Source organism: Cavia porcellus, unplaced genomic scaffold (genome assembly GCF_034190915.1).
Source record: "Cavia porcellus strain 051 isolate PalLab524CR breed Dunkin Hartley unplaced genomic scaffold, mCavPor4.1 scaffold_13, whole genome shotgun sequence".
In the NCBI taxonomy this organism is placed as follows: domain Eukaryota; kingdom Metazoa; phylum Chordata; class Mammalia; order Rodentia; family Caviidae; genus Cavia; species Cavia porcellus.
Genome location: NW_026947496.1, coordinates 60,920,931 through 60,943,134, shown reverse-complemented (window position 1 = coordinate 60,943,134; position 22,204 = coordinate 60,920,931). Strand labels below are relative to the sequence as shown.

Here is a 22,204-nt window from a genome sequence, read left to right as displayed (position 1 = left end):
TCAAAGTTTAAACAAAAACTTTAAAATGGTAGGAAATATCTAGGTTACAAGGGTCATAAAAAGTACAACTAAGTGATTTTTAGCTTCTTTGCTTGAGTTATAATTGAGTTAAAACATTCTTTTTTCAATATTTTTACTTGCCTTGGGTTATCTTACTTCACAGGGGGAGCTATAAATGGGGAAGCAAGAAATAATATGATACTACTTATCTAGATCTATTACACAGAGAGAAAAGTACAAAAGAAAAATCCAGATGCAATATGAGAGCTAAGGAAAAAGGACAATCAAAATTCCTTCTTTATCAGTGGTGACCTTGAAAAAGCCACCAACCTGAGTGTCATTTTCTGCTTCTTCAAAGCAGCTCCAAGACACCTTCAGTTTAAAAATCCTATGACTTGGCAAGATACAAAGTGATAGAAATGCAAATGAAATGTAAATTAAAATCTCATCCTTCTCACTTTTCACTTAGCACTTTCAGTCTATGCCATCAGCCTGGTGTTGGGACTGCTGCATGTCATGAACTATGCTAAGGGCAAAAAGGACTTTCTGTCACAAAATATAAACTACCCAAACTGAGGTATGTGGAAAGCTTCATTTCCTTAAAACTGATAGATTTGACTGGGTGAGTTACGCAAAGCACAGAGGAGACCAAACCCTTTATTAATATAAGAAGCTTTATCCCCACCCCTGAATAGTGGGGGCAGATATTTTAAAAATCACCGTCATTGTTTAAACAATGTTTTCTAAAAATAGTTCTCAAGTCAGGGGTTTTTAATTTATTAGCAGAGTGTTCTAGACATGAGTTTCAAATCTATAGAGACTTGAAAGAAATTTAATTAAAGGACTGAAGATAGCATTAGTCACAATACTATAATAGATACAATGGCTGTAATTCTCAGAATTGTATTGGATGATCCTGAAATAAGATAGCCTTTCAATCATATTCATTACCAACAGTGCTCAAAGGATTATTAATCATATTATGTTTGGTGTGATGAATTAATTTAGTAACACGGTGATATCTGTACTCATTAATATGAATACTGCATCTATAGATTACATTATTAGAGGTGGGGAGATATGTTAATCCATGAGTTCTTTGGGGCAGCCATTACCTTTCACTACTAAGTTCCCAGTACTGCTAGCAGTTCCAAAATGGTTAGTGGCTATACAGGTATAGCTTCCAGCATCTGATTTAGTCACGTTGATGATTCTGAGGTTTCCATCTTCTGAAATGGTAATTCTAAAATGAAAGCAAATAAGCCAAAAGTGGTGAAGTTTATCACAAATGATTCTTCAGAAATTATTAGTCTTTCTGTCATTTTCCAAACGATAAATTATGCCTATATCACTTGACAGCTTCATTTTTAGGATATTTTGGTACACATGCATAAACACTAGTGAAATGTGTGGCTTTATGCTTTTTATACAGTTGTTAAAAATGGTTTCAACAGTCAGTTTGAATAACCACTATAAAAGTTAAGTAGGTCATAAATTTTCTCTCACTTTTGTAGCATTAACCACAGTATAGTTTACCATTAGTGTTAAAACTGCTAATGAAGAATCAAAAAATCCTTTATCCAGGAAAGTGTTTTTTCTAGATGAGAAGCTTAAACTAAATGAGGTATGATTATTTCTGAAATTTGTTAGCTGATACATTTCAGCTGGACTTAAAAGACTGAAAATATTCTACAACTTATGTTATGTTGGCAGGGTAGCAAATGTCGATGGTGCATCACAGGCCCTGTAATTAAGGACACGCTTTTTCTAATAAATACAAGAATTGAAAAAGGAAAGATTTTAGAGAATCCTTTTTATAGCATGACTACATGAAGAATAAAATACAAAGATGCATGAGACAAGCAGGCTTGATCTTAAGTACACAGATAGCTCACTCCAAGCAAACTTCAGTTAAATTTTTACTCCATATTACAAATTACCATTTCTTTCCATCCCCGTTCTCACCAAGTCTATCAGAAAATTCCTTTACTTGGTCTGCCTCCTGCTACTCGTGCCCCTCAAATCCATTCTTGAGTCAATGGCCCAATGCTTTCTTAAAACATAAACTAGATTTTCTCACTCCCAGGGCTGAAAGATCCATTGTTGGCTCTATGGAACTCTGAGTACATTCCTGACTGGAGCCTACAGGCATACTGAATGTAGGTTTTTTTTTTTTTTTTTTTTTTAAAAGGAAATAATAAACCTGTATGTTGCTTACTTTATTTCTTGCCTTAAATGCTACCTAGTCACATTGCTTTTCACCAAGTTCCTGAATATCTGAAACTCCTTCCTACATCAGGGCTTTTGCACTTATGTACTCTGAACACTGCTGTCCCTCATCTGGAAGTAGCTGGCACCTTCTTCATCTCAACACTTCAACAGTGAGATAGCGTCCTCTTACCTTCTAAAGTGGATCTCCCTGGTGGTCTATTTTCCTGCAGCCACTTTATTTCTTCCCACCAAACCAAATCTAGAACTGGTTTCAATTACTTGTGAATTGTTTTATCATATGAAATAGGAACTTTCCTGAGGTTAAGGGCAGTGTTTGTAGTCATGTCTGAACTTTCTGGATCTAGGACACACAGGAGCCATGTAGGAGACACCCTGTAAGCATTTCTTAACTGGCTGAATAAACGATTAAAGAAATAAACATTCTAAGAGACAAACTGACAAATGTATTGAGGAAATTCAGAGTGGCTGAGTTACAGGGCCCTGATGCTAGTCTAAATACAGTCCTTTTTAAATACTTCTACAAAGGTGCATAGGCCGAGCAGAGCATCACTTAATAGAACTTTTCACACAGCATTTTAAAAGCACGGGTGAAGATTTAGGTTCACCAGGTAACATGCTGTGGGTGAATTTGTGAAGCCTTTTGTGGGTGGAAAAGGTACGTAGCCTTTCTGAGGACCATTTCTATGTTCTTGTGATTCAGTTGGCCACAAGTTATGAATGTGAAAGAATTCTGCAGGATTAAGAAGTCACAAGGATGAATGGTCTTATCTGAGCTCTGTCATCTCTATCTACTTACGTTTCTCACTTGTAGCTTTCTCATCTATAAAATGGGACTAACAACTTCAACATGATTAAGTTAAAAGTAGTTGTGTTCATGGGATGCCTAGCACGTTACCTAGTATTTATTTGGTAGCTGTTCTTTTTCTTCTTAAAACTGTGTCCTCTTATGTAGTCATTTGTATATATTAGGAAAACTAGACATTTTAACATACTTTAATAGGCTAATTAAATCAATCTTCATTTTGCATGTTGACTATAATGTCTGGTGTTCTGAGATCAATATATGAATTAACATAGACATCCCAAATCATTGTTGAAGACGCACAGGAGGAGCAAGCGTGATTGTGGTTGGGAAGTCTCCACCTGCTGGGAGTAGCATTTTGCTTTCTGAGAGAGGCCTAAGGCTGCAGGCAGTGACCTCTGGGTTGCCATGGATGATGCACACAACCCGTGGAGACCAGAGAGCCCACCTGGTGCCAGGGCTGCTACGGTGGCAGCTAGACCGATACTGATGCTGCAGAGGTCAGGGGTCTTTCTGTTTTACAAACCATAAAATCTATGCAATCTCAAGTAAAAAGTGTTTAGAGAATCCACTGGAATCTGCCTTCACTGATGGTTATTAAAGAGTGGTTTGAACACAAAATGACAAAGAAATGAACACAATTAATACTACATATAATTCTACTGCCAATAAAGCAAAAAAGATAAGAGAATGTCATGGAAGAATTCTGCTACTAAATCACCCAGCAAAAAGGAGCCTGTCCTCACATGGGAGCCAAAATCAACAAAACTCAAGTTTCAACAGATAATCAAGCTAAAAAAAAACAAAACCAAAACCAAAAAAGCCTTCAAGTAAATGTATGAATTTTAAGCTCATATTAGTGTTTGTCCAGGTTTACTGACTTTTCATAATAAAACATCTCAAAATTATAATTTTAAATAATTCTTTTGCATAAATTAAATCAAACTTTTGGTTGCAAAAACAAGATGAGGACTTTGTTCATTCACATCACAGATACACATAACAATTGCTCAGTAAAGACCATCTGATACCTCATTTGCCAAAGAACAGATGCACTGACAAAAATAGAGTGGTGATCATATCTTAATTGCCTCAATAATTCAAGGAACTAGCCACATTCCTATTTATAAAATAATTTTCTGTAAATTGCAAAATGTTAGCATATGAGATTTCAACAACTGAGGTGATGTTTGTGTTTTAGATATGCATACATCTCCTATGATGAACATGGGTCTGGGGATATAAAATGCTCCTGAGGGGTAAGCTGACTATTTCAAAACACAAAGAGCAATTAAAAATTTATTTTGGTGAAAATGATAGTTCCAAAAATCTAAATATATTTCATGTATGAAACTGTAAAATGCCAAAGGATCTTAATAAAGAGACAAGTGAAACATATTTTATCAGATGACTTTGGTCTTAGCTTTAACTCTGATACTTGTCAAGTGTATCACCTGGTCAAATTGTATATTATGTAAGAACTGGTTGTTCAACCTTGGAAGTACTGATATTTGAAGTAGACAATTCTCTGTCTTGTGAAGGATATGAAGCAGCCTCCCAGTTCTCTATCCACTAGACCACAGCTGCTCAGCTTCCCTTACTAGGTTGTAACTGTCAAAAGTATCTTCAGATATTGTCAAGCACCCCCTGGGCGAGGTAAAAAAGTAAGCCACATTACTAGTCTACATTTTGTTTTTCATATTTTAATCTCATAGGATATTATGATGAATATGGTCTATACTGATCTAAGATACATGAAATTCTGGTAACTGAAAAGTGTTCTACAAATATTTTCCCCCCACTATCATTTCATTGCCGCTTTAGATATTTCCACTGTCCTGGAGGTACCTGACATCCTGCTGCTACTCCAGCTGTGACAGCCTGCTAGCTCATCACATCTAAGCATCAGGCACTCTTTGCCTCAATATTTCCATACCCAATTTTATATGGGCCTTATGAAATGATAAAGTAGTTTTACAAACTCTTCTATTCACTTTCAGAATTTCAACGCTTAACATTATGCTATAATCTTCCTTCTTTATTCACAAAAAGGTAAGATTTAAAATGTTAGAATGTAGACAAGAGAAGGTCAGTGAGGGAGATCATTTGTAGAAGGGGTAACTCATCGAATCACATGATACTGCTATGCTTGCTGATTATTCCTAGGTATAATCCACCAGAAGGGGCAATGTGATATTCTACAAACTGTGCTTTAGTGAAACTCAGCTACTTCCTTATCTAAGCAATATTGTTTAGTGGCTAGGAACATAAACTTCAAAACTAAACTAAACTTAAATCTAAAGCTTTGTTTTATGTCTAAAGCTCCAATCATGCTATTTATGTGACATGTTATTTTTGATATGTGACTGTATCCCTATATATATGTCTTTATTTTTAATTTTTATTAGTATATGCTTGTAGTTCAAAATGATTACATTCATCATGGGGAAGTTGATACCTTCAAATAATACATATTAATTCTGTTTACATCCTCTTCCCTTTTTGATAAACTGAAATTATAAAAATAACTGTATATGGTAAGCTAGCTTTTAAATTGAACAGTATTTAAAACAATACCTGGAACAGAACTTATACCACCTAAGGGCACCAGCCAAATGTGCTTTAGTAGAACCCCGCACTCCCCTGGACCCATTGCTCCAAGCATCCATGAAGGATTCTGTTAAGGCTCCTTGGATGACAAGGAGCCCAGCCAGAGTGATCATAAAAGGGAGTGAAATAGTGGAATCAATCATTCATGGATATTTACCAAATGCTCCCTATCAATTAGGCCTTGGACAGCAAATATTAATGTGAAGATTAAGGTTTTTATTTTTAAGAAGCTCATAATAAATCAAAACCTTAAATGATTACATAGCTAGAAATAATTTCAATATGCCGTATAGCACAATGCACATGTTCCTACAGTGCATAGTAGAATGGGCATTGCTTTATCCAATGAGAAAGCTTTATCATACACTATCACTAATAGCCATAAAGATCAGCAAGTTCTCAGTTCTGGCCAATACAGAGACCTGATTCTTTTGTCTACACTGATTGGTTTAGGGATAAGCATGCCACCAAAAGCAGGAGCTCTGCAAAAACTCCATTTCTTTCTGCTCAGATTGTTATATTTGGAAGACTGCAATCTGGAACAGCTGGCTGTCATCTTGCCTGCCATAGAAGGAAATAATGCCTTAGAGAAGCCAAGCAAAAACGTAATCTGAGATTGGTTAGGGGGAAAGTGGTGCTACTGACATTTTAAAGCTCCTGTTTTCATTCACCCTGAAGCCAGCAGCATCCCTTGGATGCCTTGGTTTATATACAGGACAAGTCAATAATTTCTGATATTGGGAATTGAGTTTTTACACTTTATAATTGGAAGAGTACATTTTTTTTCAGGAAATGAATGTATTTGTTCAGATGATATTGGTAATGAAAAGAGAGGAAGAAAGGATTCTGCAGATGGCATGTGATGACCATTTCTATAGAATTATTGTTAGAAGACTGATGAATGTTATCTGTTATGGAGAAAGAACTACAGAGTTCTTCTGTGAAGAAACTGATGTGATGTTTATTTATACATGACAGTTTCATGCTTTAACTCTTTATCTACAAATAAAAAGCTAAACATACACTCTGACACGCTGCTTTTAATCTGTTTTGTGACTTTTTTTAATAACCCAGGAATTATAGTTATAGAGCTAGTTTTGGGGATACGATTTGAACTAACTCAAAGAACTGTTGCAACACAAATCAATAATAATATTTAGATACTTGCTTCCTTTAAATCTGATGCTATATCATTATAGAAAAAGTTTTGTCAAGTATTACTTCTATGTATTTTTCATGAGCAGAGTGCTTAATTTCAGTCCAAGGACAGATTTATTTTAATACTCATTTCTTGATGAGATTTCAAAATTTCTTTTGTGTGCCCTCTCATCTCAGTCTCTCATGTTAGTCTATTGACTGACCTTGATAGTGTTAGCTTGATAATGAACTTTGAGCTCCTCCAAATGCTCATGAATACTGATAGAAGTAGATAAAAAGAATTAAAAATGTAAATCCATTTACATTGCACTGGCTTACATTATTTTAGCCCTGACCTACCTGTGGTCTCCTTGGGGAAAAAAATCACTGATAATATCACAGAAGAGTCAAAGATGATAAAGCAGCAAGTAATAAAAATAAAGGTGCAACACAGAGCTTCATTTTCCCTATGTGAAAAAAAGTCAGCTAATTCGCAGCACAGTTAGTTACCAGCAGTATACAGAATCAGCTGCTCCCCTCATCACCGGAGATTTCAGTTGCGTAGAGAATAAGAATATACCTGAAATTATGAGATGTGAATCTCTTTTCCTTAGTATGAGGCTCTGGGTTACAGCCATTGAAGAGCTGACCTCGTCAGTACTATAAATCAAAACAAGTCTGGGAACAGGAGACCTTTAAAAATGCTGATCTTTTCTTTTTGAGGGCTCTAGTAACAGATGACAAAAGCTGCCAACTCCACGATATTCTATCATCCCGAAGATGGGAACTTTCCCAAAATGGTGACCACTGATTTTGTGTGCAGTTCTGCATGGAAGACCAGCTGCTGGGAAAGGGGGCAGTGCATCGTTACTTTCTTTTTAGTCACTTTAAAATATTTTCTTATAATTGAAGACCCTTTGGACTGCAACTTAGAAACTGACTTCTCTCTTTTCGCAATGGGGAGAATTATGGAGTGATAATATCCCTTCACCAAGCAAATAAAAGAAATACAACAAAAGTTTAAAACCGTTTAGTTAAATTTTAAATTGTCTTCATTACTGTTAGATCTGAGATAACATATCTCACTTATAATTTTGTGCAATGTAAAAAAAAATTACATTGTAATAAGCTTCTCCTTTCTTATATGTCAGGTTCCAGAGATGGTGTATGAAACCCGAAACCCAGAAAGTGAAACCATATATTGATGTATTACAAGGGAGGCTAACACGCTGTAAGAGTGGAAAAAAATATTAAGATAAAACCCCAACACATAAGTATTGTTACTTCTCAGCTCACCAACCCAGCAGCATGGAGACCCTATGCAGGAGGAACCTGCTGGTCCCAGAGGCCATCAGTGGTGCACTAGGATGAGAGCAGTTAACACAGGCATCCATCAGCAATCTCTCTGTGCCAATCAGCTCCTCACCGTAAGACCAGAGCAAGGGCTGCCTTGCTTCAGACGTGCGTGCTTCATTCTGCAGTGAATATTCTCTTAATTCACATAATTGGGAGATTTCATGTAGACACCCATTCCTCGCTAAGTATAACAAATGGAAAAATAAGGCAAATACCAGTAACAAACCTCCAAGGGCACCAATGGGCAGGAGGAGAGGAAAAGCAGCTCCTTGGAGCAGATGAACCTCTCATTAGAGTTCCTGTCTGGTCCCTGTGTGTCTCTGAGGTTATGACCCTTTACTTTAAACTACTTCCATTTGCTGAATGCATGGAGCAGACTTGGGGGAAGCCTTTAGACATAAAGTCACAGTTTCTTTCCTCTTCAGTTCTGTCTGCTGAGACATACCATACAAATAGAACACAGTCCTAGAGCAGGAGAAAGTGAGTATTATCTTTGTTTCCTAAGGGTGCCATAGTAAAGTACCTTTAAACCAGACACATTTATTTATTATGAGGGTGCGGTTTTGGAAGTTGGAAATGAGAGAAGCAGGGAGGTTTGTTTGAGGGTGTGAGGCAGAAACCAACACCCCATGTCTCTCTCCTAGTTTCTAGTGGCTGTTAGTCATCCTTGGTAGTCCTTGCCTCGTAAAGACATTATGCTAATCTCTATACCTTTTATCATATGAAAATCTTTCTGTGTGATTTTTCATGCCATCTACCCCTTACACCATTTACCCTTGTGCATATTCAAATTCCCCCATGATTCACACCAATCCAGTATGACCTCATCATAGCTTGATTATATCTTCAAGAACCCTATTTCCAAAAAGGATAACATTTGCAAGTTCTAGATGGATATGAATTTTAGGGGAATACTAATCAACCCTCAACAAGTGTCATAAGAGAAAACTCATCAAAGTTTTTAGCTCTGGGTGATTCAGTAGCTGTAGGACCTCCTTTGTGGTCCTCAGAAGAGGAGTAAGAGGATGAATCTGGAGAGGAGACTTTTGCTTCTATGGATCTGGCATCACCTCACGTTTAGTCTCCTCCCGTTTTTGCAAGGCATGGTCCATTTCTCCACCAATGCCTAGCAGAGACTTGGTGTTGGAAGACAGCAAAAACAAGAGAGGAGGAGAGAGCAAACCTCTTTCTTGATATAATATTCAGGCTACCTGCCATAGGGCAGATGTAGTACTCACACCCTTAATCCCAGTATTGATCATGAATCAGTAACAAACTCTAGATTCAGCTACTCCTGAGAAGTATTTCCCCCATGACTGCATGAGGCTTTGGGGGGACATCTAGGCACAAACTATAGCCCCTGGCCTTAGTGTGAGTTTATAAATTTAATTTCAAATCCCTGATAGGAGAGAGTGAATTATCCTGATATGCAGAGAGAAAGATTTTTTTGTGGAAATGTACAATTCATAGAGTTACCATGTATCCCTAGTAGATGGTTTTGTTCCCCATTTTAAAGAAAAAAAAAAAGCTAAGTTCTGGATTAGAAATTTAAATGGAGGTCAATGAGAAGAGACTTACTCCAAAGGCAATTTCAAGCAAACCTGTCATTGATCTTTCCACGTAGTCTTTGTGGCAGCAAGAGACATCTCTATTGAACAGGCACCCTGGTGACAAAGTTCCCTTAGAGATAATTTGTTTTCTGTTGTAAAACTTGGGTTTAATAAACCCGTGAACAACCTGTGTATTTCAGCCTGACTGAAGAACCATCAGAGGTTCAGACCCCATTGCCCTTGCCTGCGGCTCTGCTCTGAAGAGAAAATAAACTTCTGTTTGCTTAACCAGGTTTGAGCAAGGTCTCATTTCCTCTGAACAACCGTTTTAAAGCATCATAAAATGACCTAAAAAAAAAAAAAAAGCTAAACTGTCTAGGACTAGATAATTATTAAGGACCATAGAGTCAATTTTAATTAGTCTTTGTGAGGGTGCACAATAGATGTAGGAAATATTTTTCTTGGGTTGGTGAATTTTGTAGTTGTATTTATTTAAAAGATAAGCATGTAATGCTGATAATGTTTTGGGAAGAAGAAAATAAAGCAAAGAACGTCTTTGGATATATTTTTGTCTAAAATTTGTTTCTTAAATTGCTGTTAATTTATGTAAAATATCTTTGTGTCTCAATTACTGTATGATTTAAAATTCCTTTCATCTGAGGACTTAGGACCTGAGATAATTTCAACAAAAATCTACAAGGCATTGTGAAGATTAAACAGAGGAAGTTGAAAATGGTAATATATTTTACTGTTTATAACTATGTATTTTTACCAAAGCATTATAACAAAAATATTACTTTCATAATGAAAAAAACATATTAAAATAAAAGGCATTTAGGAAGTTTTATATAACAACCTCTTAGAATAGATCATAAAATAATATGTCAATAAATAGGTACAAGTATCTGTAGAAATAATTTGAAATAAAGAAGAGGTCATGGACCAAAATGGGCCAAAAAACCTAGAGCAGTGATGGTGAATCTTTTAGATCTTTTATGATACAAACAATGCCCTGCAGCATGAGCGCCATAGGTTCAGAACCACTGACTGAGAGGAAGAATTGCAAACATGTTAGGCTGAGTGTTGGTTTTAGAAGGGATTTAGGAAGTTTATTAAGCACCTTAAACATACTTTTGAGTGCTGGTGAATAACTGTATTTTTAATCTCCCTTAATCTGTACATATTAAGAAACAATATTAGCTCTTCAGTTATAGAAACCTCACAAAAATTAAAAGTTCAAGGTCAATGCAGTTGATAAAGGATGGAAAAGTTTTACTCAAGTTTCATTACAATAACACTGTTCTTTCTAGTATGATAAGCAGGGGGTTAGATATCGCAATAAAATAAGAAACAGAAATATTACCACATTTAAGAGATTTCTCTTAAATTTGCCATTAGATTTCCGCTTGTAATTAATTTTTTTTACTTTATAATTTTGCTTGTCAAAATAGCTTTTTTACTGTTGAGAAATTTATGTTCACATTAACCTTCCTGAAAGCATAAGAAGAATCTACAAAATAATTTGAAGGTAGACTCACAGAAGGTTCCTTTACCCTTAAGTGACTAAAATGCTAGAAGACAATATTAATTATTAATTAGAAAAGGAGGCACCCTACATAGATTAGGTAATATAGTAAGTAGAAGAGGCTTCTAAAACACAAACAGTGATGATGGGATTGCTAAGAAAAACTGCTTTACTTGTATTGTGTGCTCAGTACCTAATCTCTTGGGAATTACAGGATGATGTTTTGTTTGCTTCGACCCTTTGTATTAGAACTGCTTAATATTTCTAAAAGAGAAAATAAAGATTGAATTTCCTAGTTCATGCTTATATCACAAAAGAACATCACTACCATGACTCATTTAAAATTCTTGATGTCCCTCCATGATCTGCATACGGGCTGCAGAGGAAAGGAAATCCAAGATCCCCTGAACAGTAATAATCTCAGGCTTTCCTTAACTGTATGGCATGCTCACAGTTGGGAGCAGTTTCTTAACATCCCTGGGATCTCGTTTGCCATCTCTAAATTGTGGTCATAATGATATCACTTCAAAACCACAAGGCTTTTGAGGAGGCCAAAGGCAAAAATACTTTGAAACATTTATAACTGTCATGGTGCATAGCTAATAACTACTAACTGTGAGCTGAAAAGCATTATTTTTGTAATTATTAGTTTTAGCACCATTATAATCAATAGTCATTTAATATTTTGTTTAAATGGCTCAAAGCTCAAAATTAAAGTAATTGAGCAAAAGTAACTTTATACTGTCAAGATAGATGGATACTAGTATCCATTTACCACAGTTGTAACAAGATAAATCTGATGATAAATTTACTTAAAGTATTATATTTTAGGTAGGTTATATAATTTGTCTTGTTTGCCAACATTCTGGACCTATAACCTACTAATATTTTGGTAAGGGGGATTAGTAAAAGTTTCAAAAGTCCTCATACATACTAGAACCAAATTGAATTTCCTTGATATAGTTGGGAGTATAAGAAAAATAGGTGCTCAGTGTTACTTAATATCTGTATACGTGCTCTGTCCAAAATCATCTTAGTGCTTGCAGAGGTCCACATCTGTTACTCTGTGAAACACAAATCTATTTCAACAATGCTGTCAAGATAAAGTTCATTTTTTACAACACTGACCAAGTAGGCCATCAATATATGTTGAACAGGTCCCAGTACTACAATTCATGGCCTTCAAGGCTGCCCAATTCACTCATTTATTGTACACTGTCTCAATATATTATCACTTCATCTTTCCAAAGAATTTCCAGAAATCAGGTCTCAGGTCTTATGTTTCTGTTTCCTTATCACTTCATAGCAACAGGCATATATAATACATTAATTATTTTATTAAAATTCATTTACTATTGGAAATATTTAGGACACTGATGACATATCTTGGGATTGGAACCCTAATGTTTCAGTGCTACACCCTTTTTCTGATGCATAGATGGAGGTCAACGAGTTTTTAAGAATTTTAAGCAAATTATAACATTTTCTCCTGCCTCTACCAGTGCAGCCATGCACATTCTTTTTAAAACCTTAGAGACCTTGTAAAGTTTCTAAATATTGCAAAACTGCAAAGTGAAACAATTGTCCTGGCATAAAGAGATGTTAGCAAAATTTACAGTCATGATGGTACATGAGTTGTATTTATTTTGCTCTGCAATACTCAATAAGTGCCAAAGTCAATGTACGAGTATTCTCTTCCCAAGGAGACATTTTTTTTATATCCCCCCTTCCTTCAATGGCACAAAAGCAGTTTCCATGATCAATCCTTGCAGCAACTGTCCTCTCTTCTCTCAACTATTATACTCAACTCCTTTTTTCCTTTCGAGATGACAAAGAAAGCTATGTCTTTTCAAAGAAGAGTCTTTATTCTTTTCAGACACACTACCTAAAAAGAACTGTGAAGTCACACAAGTAATGGGTTTCAATAAATAATTCTCATGATGACAGAACATTTGAAGGCTTGACATATGGGTCCTTTTCTATTTAATAGCCAAAATCTGTAAGGATGTCCTAATTCCAAAGAGAAGATGATAACAGAAAAAAGTGAAGGTCTTAAAAAATGTGAGCCTAAGAAATGAGCAGGACACTATTATTATTCAAAGTGTCTTGGTCCAAAGATAGAAGGTAGTAATTTGGATATACTAGTGATAAAGGGATTTTGATAGGACATGAGAGAGAGGGGCTTGAAGATAACAAATTATTGTGAATGTGACTTACTTACGGTGAAGCAAAAAAAAAAAAAAGATGCCATTTGAACGTACTTGCACTACATATGCAAGAAGTTTTTGGGAAATCCTTCTCTACTAATCAATATATTGCACTTGCAAAATCCAACAAATGAGGCTTTTCCATAAAGTTTAACTCAAAAGAAGAAAACAATATTGTAGTCCTGAAAACACTGAAAACGTTAGTCAACAAACCAACTGCATCAAAATTGTTTCCAAACAACACAAGGTAACAAATTATTCAAGTGAGAGCTCTATAATCATTTAAAAATGAAATGGGTTAATATAATTCCCAACACTGCATGCTTTATTACTTTGTTGATGTGTCCAGTTTTTATTTTAGATTAAGGGAACCAGAATTGTTAGATATACTTGTCTTCAGTAGAAAATAAGGAATTTATTAAAAGCTTTCTTTTGTGTGTACCTCTGTGTGTTTGTCTAGGAATGAGTTTGTGTGTGTGCATATGTGTGCATGTGTGTGTGTGTGTGTGTGTGTGTGTGTGTGTGTGGTCAAAATTGAGAAGCACAATGATGTGTTACAGTAGTACACAAGACAATTGATGTTAATAGCAAATTCATTTAAAAAATAAGCTTCCTGAATAATAATAATATTCAAATATATTCACTTTGCAGTGGTCAAATAGCAGAGAGAAACAAAGTTGAAAAGAATATAAAACATCAGGGGGCCTGTATAATTAATCAGCAAGTCTACAAAATATACCATGAATTGGAGCTGTAATTATACCACTGGGTTTGGAAAATATAAAACTTAACTTTTTATATAAGCATTCAGGTTTATTTATTAAAATCTATCTCTAGCATAATACAGTATAAGTTATATTTTAGGAAATGTGAGAGAGTTAATGCTTTCATTCTAGTCATTTCCAACCTAATTTGTGAAAACTTAGAGCTTCTTTATAGTCATAATGCAGTTTAGTGTATGAGAAAAATATCTAACTATTCTTGAAAGCTTCTTTTGAGAGGGAAAATTTTCAAAGTTCCTAGGCAATAAAGTTTCTATGGATCTAAAGTTTGCCGGGAACCATATTCCTTTTAGGAAATTAAGTATGAAATTGACTTTTTAAATATATGTTATTTCTTTGTAATTTTCAACTCTAGTTCTTTCTATTTACTATAAACTATAAGGTATCAATTTCTAATGAAATATTTATTCCGAAGATTCTGGAATTTCACTTACTGTTTTTACATTATATAGATTTACATTGTTTGAGAACATGTTTTAATATAAATTATAGTGTATTAGTTTCCTTGCATGAAATTAATATTCTAAACATGAGAAGTCTGTGTAACTTATACACATTCAGCAATTTTCTGACTATCATGCTCCTGTGTAGCTTCTCAGACACTTGGCAATCACTAAATAACTAGCTTTTAAGAATGTTAATCATTTCTCTGAATTTCATTTTCATAGATAGTAAAATAAAGAAACACAAAGTCATTCTTGGTCTGCTGTAAGTTTCAGCCTATCTATAATCAAGACATATTTCCTGAGTTTATTTATTTATTTTTAAGAGGATAAAACCAAATGAGAAAAAATAAAATAGGGTAAGTCAAAACAAAAATATGGACATAGTATATGACTTAAAATCAAAATATAAGGTGATCAATAATAGTTACCATAATGTCTCTTGTTATCTTCAATAACATTGCCCATATCATCAGGCATAAGAAAACTGAACATAACCATACAGAACAAAATCAATAAAAACAAAACATTGGAGATATTATAGGACTTCAAACATTGGAGAAGACAATAGTCAAACCAGAATGGGTATCATAGTGAATCTTATTGTCTTCAAAGTACTCAGACTTGATACTATCAAACAAAACAGATTCTAATAAAATCAGTTAAAACAAGACAATGATCAAACAAAACAGATTCAAATAAAATCAGTCAAGACAAAACAGTGCAAGCAATACAGGGTTTCAGATTAAATTAACAGGAAATCAAAAATGGTTACCATAGTATATCCTGCTACCTTTGGAATAGCTGTCCATGCCATCAAATCTAGCACAAATAGACAAACTAGAACAGAATATAACCAAAATAAACAGAATGATGAAAACAATATAGGTTCATATCATGACACAAGATTAACAATGTCCACTGTCTTCCCTTTTTAGACAATTCTTTCACTCACTTTCACAGCATGCATTGTACATTTTTGTATCCCTTTAGTGTTTAGATTAGAGAGGCAACCTGCTATTTACCCAAATGATTCTGAATCTTTTTACCCCTGAGCATGATCTCAAGTTGTATGCATTTATCTTCAAGAGCCTCAAGGATTTTTTTCTTTCTGACTGAGTAGTTTTTCATTGTATAAAAGTTTTATGGCTTTCTAGCCAATCTGCAGCTGATGGGTGAGCTACCCCCACTTGTTTCTGGTTCCCTGTCACATAGAGCATTATTTTCTCATCTTTGACTTTCAGTCCATAAACCCTCTTTTAGGTTAATTATATTTTTATATAGAGCATCTTGATGGGCCCTATCTCCTGATCTACTCTGCCTGTGTTTCTTTTTATTGGTATATCAAGGCCATCCATGTTAGTGATTATGGCCATCATTCTCTGCCTCATCTCTGCCATGCGATTTTTCTGCCATTGGTTGCCTACGTTTCACCGTCATTCCACTGTCTGCCTCATTCAGGGAGCCCCCTCTGCTGCTGTTCCTGAAACCATGGTCATTTTTTCTCTCTCTAGACTGGCCTTCAGTATTTTTTGTAAGGTTGGATTGTTGGTCATGAATTCCCCCAGTTCTTCTTTGTCATGGAAGCATATTGTTTCTCCATTAATTTTGAGAGAGTTTTTCAGGATACATCAATTTGGGTTGGAGGTTATTTTCTTTCAGGGCTTGGAATACTTCACTCCAAGCTCTTATTGATTTTGATAGTTTGTGGCAAGAAGTCTGTCATGATTCTGATGGGTTTTCCTTTATAGGTGATCTGTTTCTTTTCTCTGACAGCTTTTAATATTCTGTTCTTGTGTTGAATTTCTAGTATCTTGATTAGTATATGTCTGGGTGTAGATCTGTTTTGCTTATAGCTGGCTGGGGTTCTGTATGCCTCATATCTGAATATCATTTCCTTTTCCTATGATTGGGAAGTTTTCTTTAATTATATCCGTAAATATCCTTTGTATTTCATTTGTGTTTATCCCTGCTTCTTCACTCACATTTTTTATTCTTAAGTTATAGACCCTCTTGTCACCTTATAGTCTTTGTAATGTTACTTCCTGGTTCCTTGTTTTTTTTAAAGAGTCTTTCCTTTCACCATTGCAAGTTGCAAAGCTGCCTTCAAGGTTTAATAGTCTATCATGAGTTTCTTTCAAGCAGTTTTCCAGCTTTCAATGGAGTTTTTAATTTCCTGATAATCTCTTTGAATGTTTCATGTATTCGAATTTTTTTGTATTCTTCATCGAGGAATTTTCTATGCTCCTCTATTCTTCCATCTGTCTTCTTGAGAGATGCTTATCAATTCTTTTATTATTTTTCTTATATCTTCCTTTACTTATATTAATATTCTGTTTTAAGTTCTTTTATAGTTTCACAAAGTTATTTCTTTATGTCAGATGCTGTTGCTTCAGAAACTGCAGGTGTACATCTCCCAATCTCTTCTGTGTTTATCTCTCCTGGGCCAGTACTGCTTGGGCTACAGGCTGAAGACTGCCTTCTGTTTCTTCCTCTTGTCATGTTCCTGGTTTCTTCCAGACAAGTGGGTAGTGGGATCCCCAGCACTTCTTGTATTGATTATAATTACTCTGAAGCATGCTGGCTAGGGATTGCTGCTTTCTCCAATCTGCGGTGACTACTGGAGCATAAGCAGGGGTGGGGCAACCTGGACCCTTCCTTCTGAGCTGGTTAACCACTGGGAGTCTTCACCAAGTTAGTGTGTGCCATGCAATCAGGATTGGTTAGGGATAGCTTTAGGGAAACCTTGGCCTTGGCTATTGGATCATGCATGGGGGGGGGGCAGAGGAGACTCAGTCCTAGCAATTCTCACCATTCTGCTCTGTGCTAGGAGTGGCTGAATGAAGCCAGCTGCAGTTCTGGTTTGGGGCTTATCCTGCCTGACTCCAAAATGGCATCCAGCCAATCGCCCACTCCTGCAGGAGGACTGAGTTCCCACACTCACCACTGGCCAGTGCAGTTCTCTGGTCCACCGCTCCCCTCCACAACCACATTTTCCCACCAAGGCCTTCAGGCTTACCAACTCCCAACTTCACTGTGACAATGTGTCTCCAGATTCCAGTGGTGCTTCACACACAGTGGGACCAGCTCCGGTGAGAGCATGTCTGGCTACCGCCTTTTTAAATTTTTCTTTTGTTTTCTTTCTTTCTTTTTTTTTTTCCACTTTTGTTTCTTCCTCGATTGAGAGGATCCATTTCTTTCCTTCTGGTCTTCTCCAGAATGCTATATTTCAGCATCTGGGTTGTTTTTCTCTGAGAGGCTTTTGCTGCTTATTGTTCTGTCACGATCCCAGAATTCCTGAGTCTTTTGTATATACAGCCCTGTAATAACCATTATACAGTTCCTGTACAGCAAATACCTGCTTAGCATCTATTCCTGTCTATAATAATAAAAAAATTATGACTTCTTTTGGAAAACTATGTCCTTACTCTCTCTGACCACATACTTTAGTTGTGTTTATAATACAATCCTTTAGCTACCAGTATGTTCATGTGATTTAGGCCACTGCATATTCTTGATTTAAAAAAAATGGACTGAGCGGGGCATGTATCAGTCTAAAAAGTTTCTTCAAAGAATTTTTAAGAGGTCTGTGTTTTCTGCTGGAATTGCCTTACACCACACTGGGGAATAGCTGGCTTCACAATGAAACAAAGGAATTAAGTCTTGAAGTTGCCCTATCCCAAACACCCAGTCATGGAATTTTCAGATACATGAGCAAGCAGATTACCTTGAAGTATGATGAAAATATTATTCTGTAGGAAAGTGGTGATAACTGTAACAAAGTAAATTTATTAGAAATTACTTAATTTTACAGTTAAAATGTATAAGCTTTATGGTATGTGAACTACACCTGAATAAGTCATTAAAAAACTGTTGCAAGCCAGTTTTAATTGGGTTTCTAACATCAGTAACAAATAGTTGTAGCAAATGTAGCTATACTAATAAGATAAAGTACACAGAAGAAACTGTACTTGTGTGGTTGAACTGGGTCAAAGAAGAGAACCAGTATAGATACTTATGCTGATTATACTTGTGTATTCACTGTCTGCCTCATCACCAGACTATTGACTCATTCCTCTTTAAAATCTAGCACATAACAACTCAGAGATACCATAAGTAAGTGGCCTGTGGTGTTGGTGGGGAGCTGCTTTTGTGAAAAGTGGGTTGTTAAAAACACCACACATTTATGGGAAAGGGATTGATAGATGGAGGGAGAGAGGATGGAAGAAGGGGAAAGGTGATGAACAAAGGAATTAAGATGTGTTATGTACATGTATCAACTCCATACAGGCAATGTTAACATGTACTGCAAACATGTATTAATAAAAGTAAGTGGTACATTTGCAGGTGCCATATTGTCCATGATACTTAATGAAAAAGTGTCATTTTATTTGTGAGACATGCACGTTTGGCTTCCTTTCTACTCAATAATCACAAGTTTTTCTGCCCTGTGACAAAATTAGTTGTAGTTCAGGCTTCATTTTTAGCTGTCTCTATTTTTCAGAAAATTTAGGCTAGACTAATTCATTAACATGCTTTCTGGAGCTGGAGAGTTAGCTCAGCAGTTCAAGTGCTTGCTTGGTAAGTGTAAGATTGTAAGTTTGATCCCCAGTACCAAAAGAAAAAAAAAAAGAAAAGAAAAAGAAAATGCTTTCTGGATGGTCAAGTTCATCAATCATCTAGGAAAATTCTGCAGGTAACTGCCATCTGCTTCACGTTTGTTATGATTTGTGTCTGGATGTTCCCCCAAAGGCTTGTGCAGTCATGGGGGAAGGATTCCAGAGTTTGTGATTAAAATCAGTGCTGGCATTATGGGTGTGAGTGCTATACCCACTCGAGGGTTGGTCATCTACATACAATATAAGGGACAAAGTCTCTTGTCACACAACTCCTTTTTTGTTCTTATTGCTGTTGTTGTTTTTGTTGCCATGAACTATTGCCTCTGCCATGAGCCACTGTGCCTTCCACCCAGCAGATTATGAATTAAAATATCCACAAACTGTGAGCTAAATAAACCTTTCCTTCCTCAGTTTTGGGCATTGGGTATTTTATCTCAGGAGTGAGAGAAAAGTAACCAAGACAGAATTTGGTATCAGAAAAATGGGGTCCTTGCTGTGATAATACCTGACCATGTGGTTCAAGAGCCTTTGTAGAAAAAGTTTAGAAAGGTTCAGAGATGTCACCTGAAAGAGTAGCACTGGAACAATTTAGCCTATTCTGTATGGAAGATTCTGGTCAGAGCTCAGAAGACCAGAAGGCCAACAGAAATTCTACTGGTAAAGACCAGGCTCAGGAGGTTTCTGCTGTGAAGAAAGAATGCATTGGCTGTTGTACTCCAGATAATGTGTGTTATATCTTGGAAGAAAGTTTGTCTGCATTTTGCTTGTATCTAGAGACTTTCCTGAGACTAAGAGTAAAGGCAGCAGACTAATTAACCTTGTAGGAGAAATTTCAAGGCAGTGGAATGTGGAGGTGGTGACAAGGTTACCATCGGGGGCTTCAGCAAGATTAATGTGGAGAATCAAAAGCAAAGAGGGCAAAGTGCTGAGAGAAGACTCTTTCTGCCCCTTATATTGTATGTAGGCCACCCACCCTAGAATGAGGTAGTACTCCTATCCATAATCTCAGCATTGGACCATGAATCAATCACAAATCTAGAAGCCTACCCTCATCACTGTATGACGCTTTGGGGGACCACCTAGCCACAAACCATAACAATCTTCACTTTGTTCTTATGGCTAGGGACACTTTGGAGGAATATGTCCCTGTATATTTTTAGTTTTGGCCTTTCCACATTTTTCCTTAAGTCTTTAATTGTGTAGGAATGCACTTTTTATTTATTTATTTTTTTTAAGGAATGCACTTCAAAGGACAAATGTTAGATTCCTATACTTATGTTACTTACAGGAGGAAGAGGGGAAAATACACATAGTAGTCAACTTCCAAAAATCTTAAAAAGTGATTTTTCTCATAGGCAGAAATATATACATATCCACAGATTCTGTACTCAATTCAGCTGCTGACAAACCATTTTGGAACAGTTCTTGAGATTAGTACAGAAAAACAGCAAATGCAATCTCAACTTGTTTGTTCCAGCTGATACCATCTTAGCAGCAGCCCAAAGGCACAGGCTTTACAGATAAGGCATATTTCCTAACTTTCAGCTAAAAATGGTCAAGGTTCAAAGACATGACCTGCGCCGCCTTCCACTGACACAGCATGAAGTACTCAAGGCGAAAGCACGGCTTTGGAGCTTTTGTTTTGACAGAAATTCCATCAAAATCATTGTCATTTTTTTTAGTAAATTCTCCTGAGATAAGTTTTTTAAAAATAAGATGTTTTTCTGTCTCGACTTAGACTTTTAACACGTGTCCATCTATATACTAGGGTCAACTGAATTCATCACTTCCTTACTGATTCATCATCAGCAAGTTGTACAGTTTTCTCCTGTGACCCCTTTTAAAAATAACTGGGCTGTCCATACTGTTTTTTGGCTTTAAAAGTTCGTGATTGTGTCACCAGTCAATAGAGTCAAAGGCTTGGAAAATTTAGCAAAAGCAAATACATTCTGGATGATTGAAACAATCTTCCATGTAGAGAAGACATAATGCCTTTTCTTTTGCATGGTTGAAATGAGACATAGAAAAACCATATGTATATATAGTGGTACCAACTTAATTTGTTTCATGATATTGAAAAATATGACCACATTTTATGGTTTTTTTTTTGAAAAATTGCCACAATCGTGCTTGTGACAAGACAGAATTTGCAAACAAAAACAGTATTTAGCTTAATGTTTCTGTGTGAGAACTAAATTGTTTGCAAAAAAAAAAAAAAAAGCATTCACACCTGAGGTACTCCTCCATATATATATGTATATATATATATATATATATATATATATATATAATCTCCCAAGAAACAAATTAATATTGACAGCTGAGAACTTGTTAAAAATTGTGTATAATAACTGGTTTACAGGTCCTCCCTTTTTTCCTTTCTAGACTTTCTGCCTGGAAATTCTTATAATCTATTGTAATACTCAGGCAATAAAGATGGATAGGAAACAGTCCACTTTTTTGAGAAACTCACAGTGTGACTAAAAGCAAAATCCCACTACTATCGTCATTAATTATCATGAATAATGTGATTAACTGAAGTATGTTTTGTAGGGTATCCTGAAAATGGTAAAAGTCCTGAATATGGATGAATCAAAGAAGATTTTTTTTAATGGCAATGAGATGATTCTTAAAAGATACAAGAGTTGGATACAATGTGTGACTGAAAAATAAAGTGAATATTTGAATTGTTTTTTAAAAAATATGATTATCAATTTATCACACAGCAAATACTTCCCAGAATAAATAACTGGGATCACATCTTATTAAACAATTTCTGCATGTCAAAAGAAATCTCCAGCATAGTGAAAAGAAAACCTGTAAATTGGGAAAAGAAACTTAGTGAACTGTCCCTTAGACAAAGGACTTCTGTCTAAAACATATAAAGAATTAAAAAAATCAGATCCCCAAAATTCAAAGACTCAATCCAAAAATGGGCACC

At 35.8% G+C, this 22,204-nt stretch overlaps 1 protein-coding gene across 9 annotated transcripts in view; it reads right to left on the bottom strand.

Moving 5' to 3' along the window:
• The window catches only part of LOC100734733 (contactin-4), a 901,708-nt gene that overhangs the window by 70,231 nt on the left and 809,273 nt on the right, over window positions 1-22,204 (bottom strand). For all 9 annotated transcript variants that reach the window (XM_063260279.1, XM_063260278.1, XM_063260276.1 and 6 more), the window contains one exon: window positions 1,116-1,243. In XM_063260279.1, the coding sequence (XP_063116349.1) occupies window positions 1,116-1,243 (128 nt within the window). The remainder of the gene's footprint in view (window positions 1-1,115; window positions 1,244-22,204) is intronic.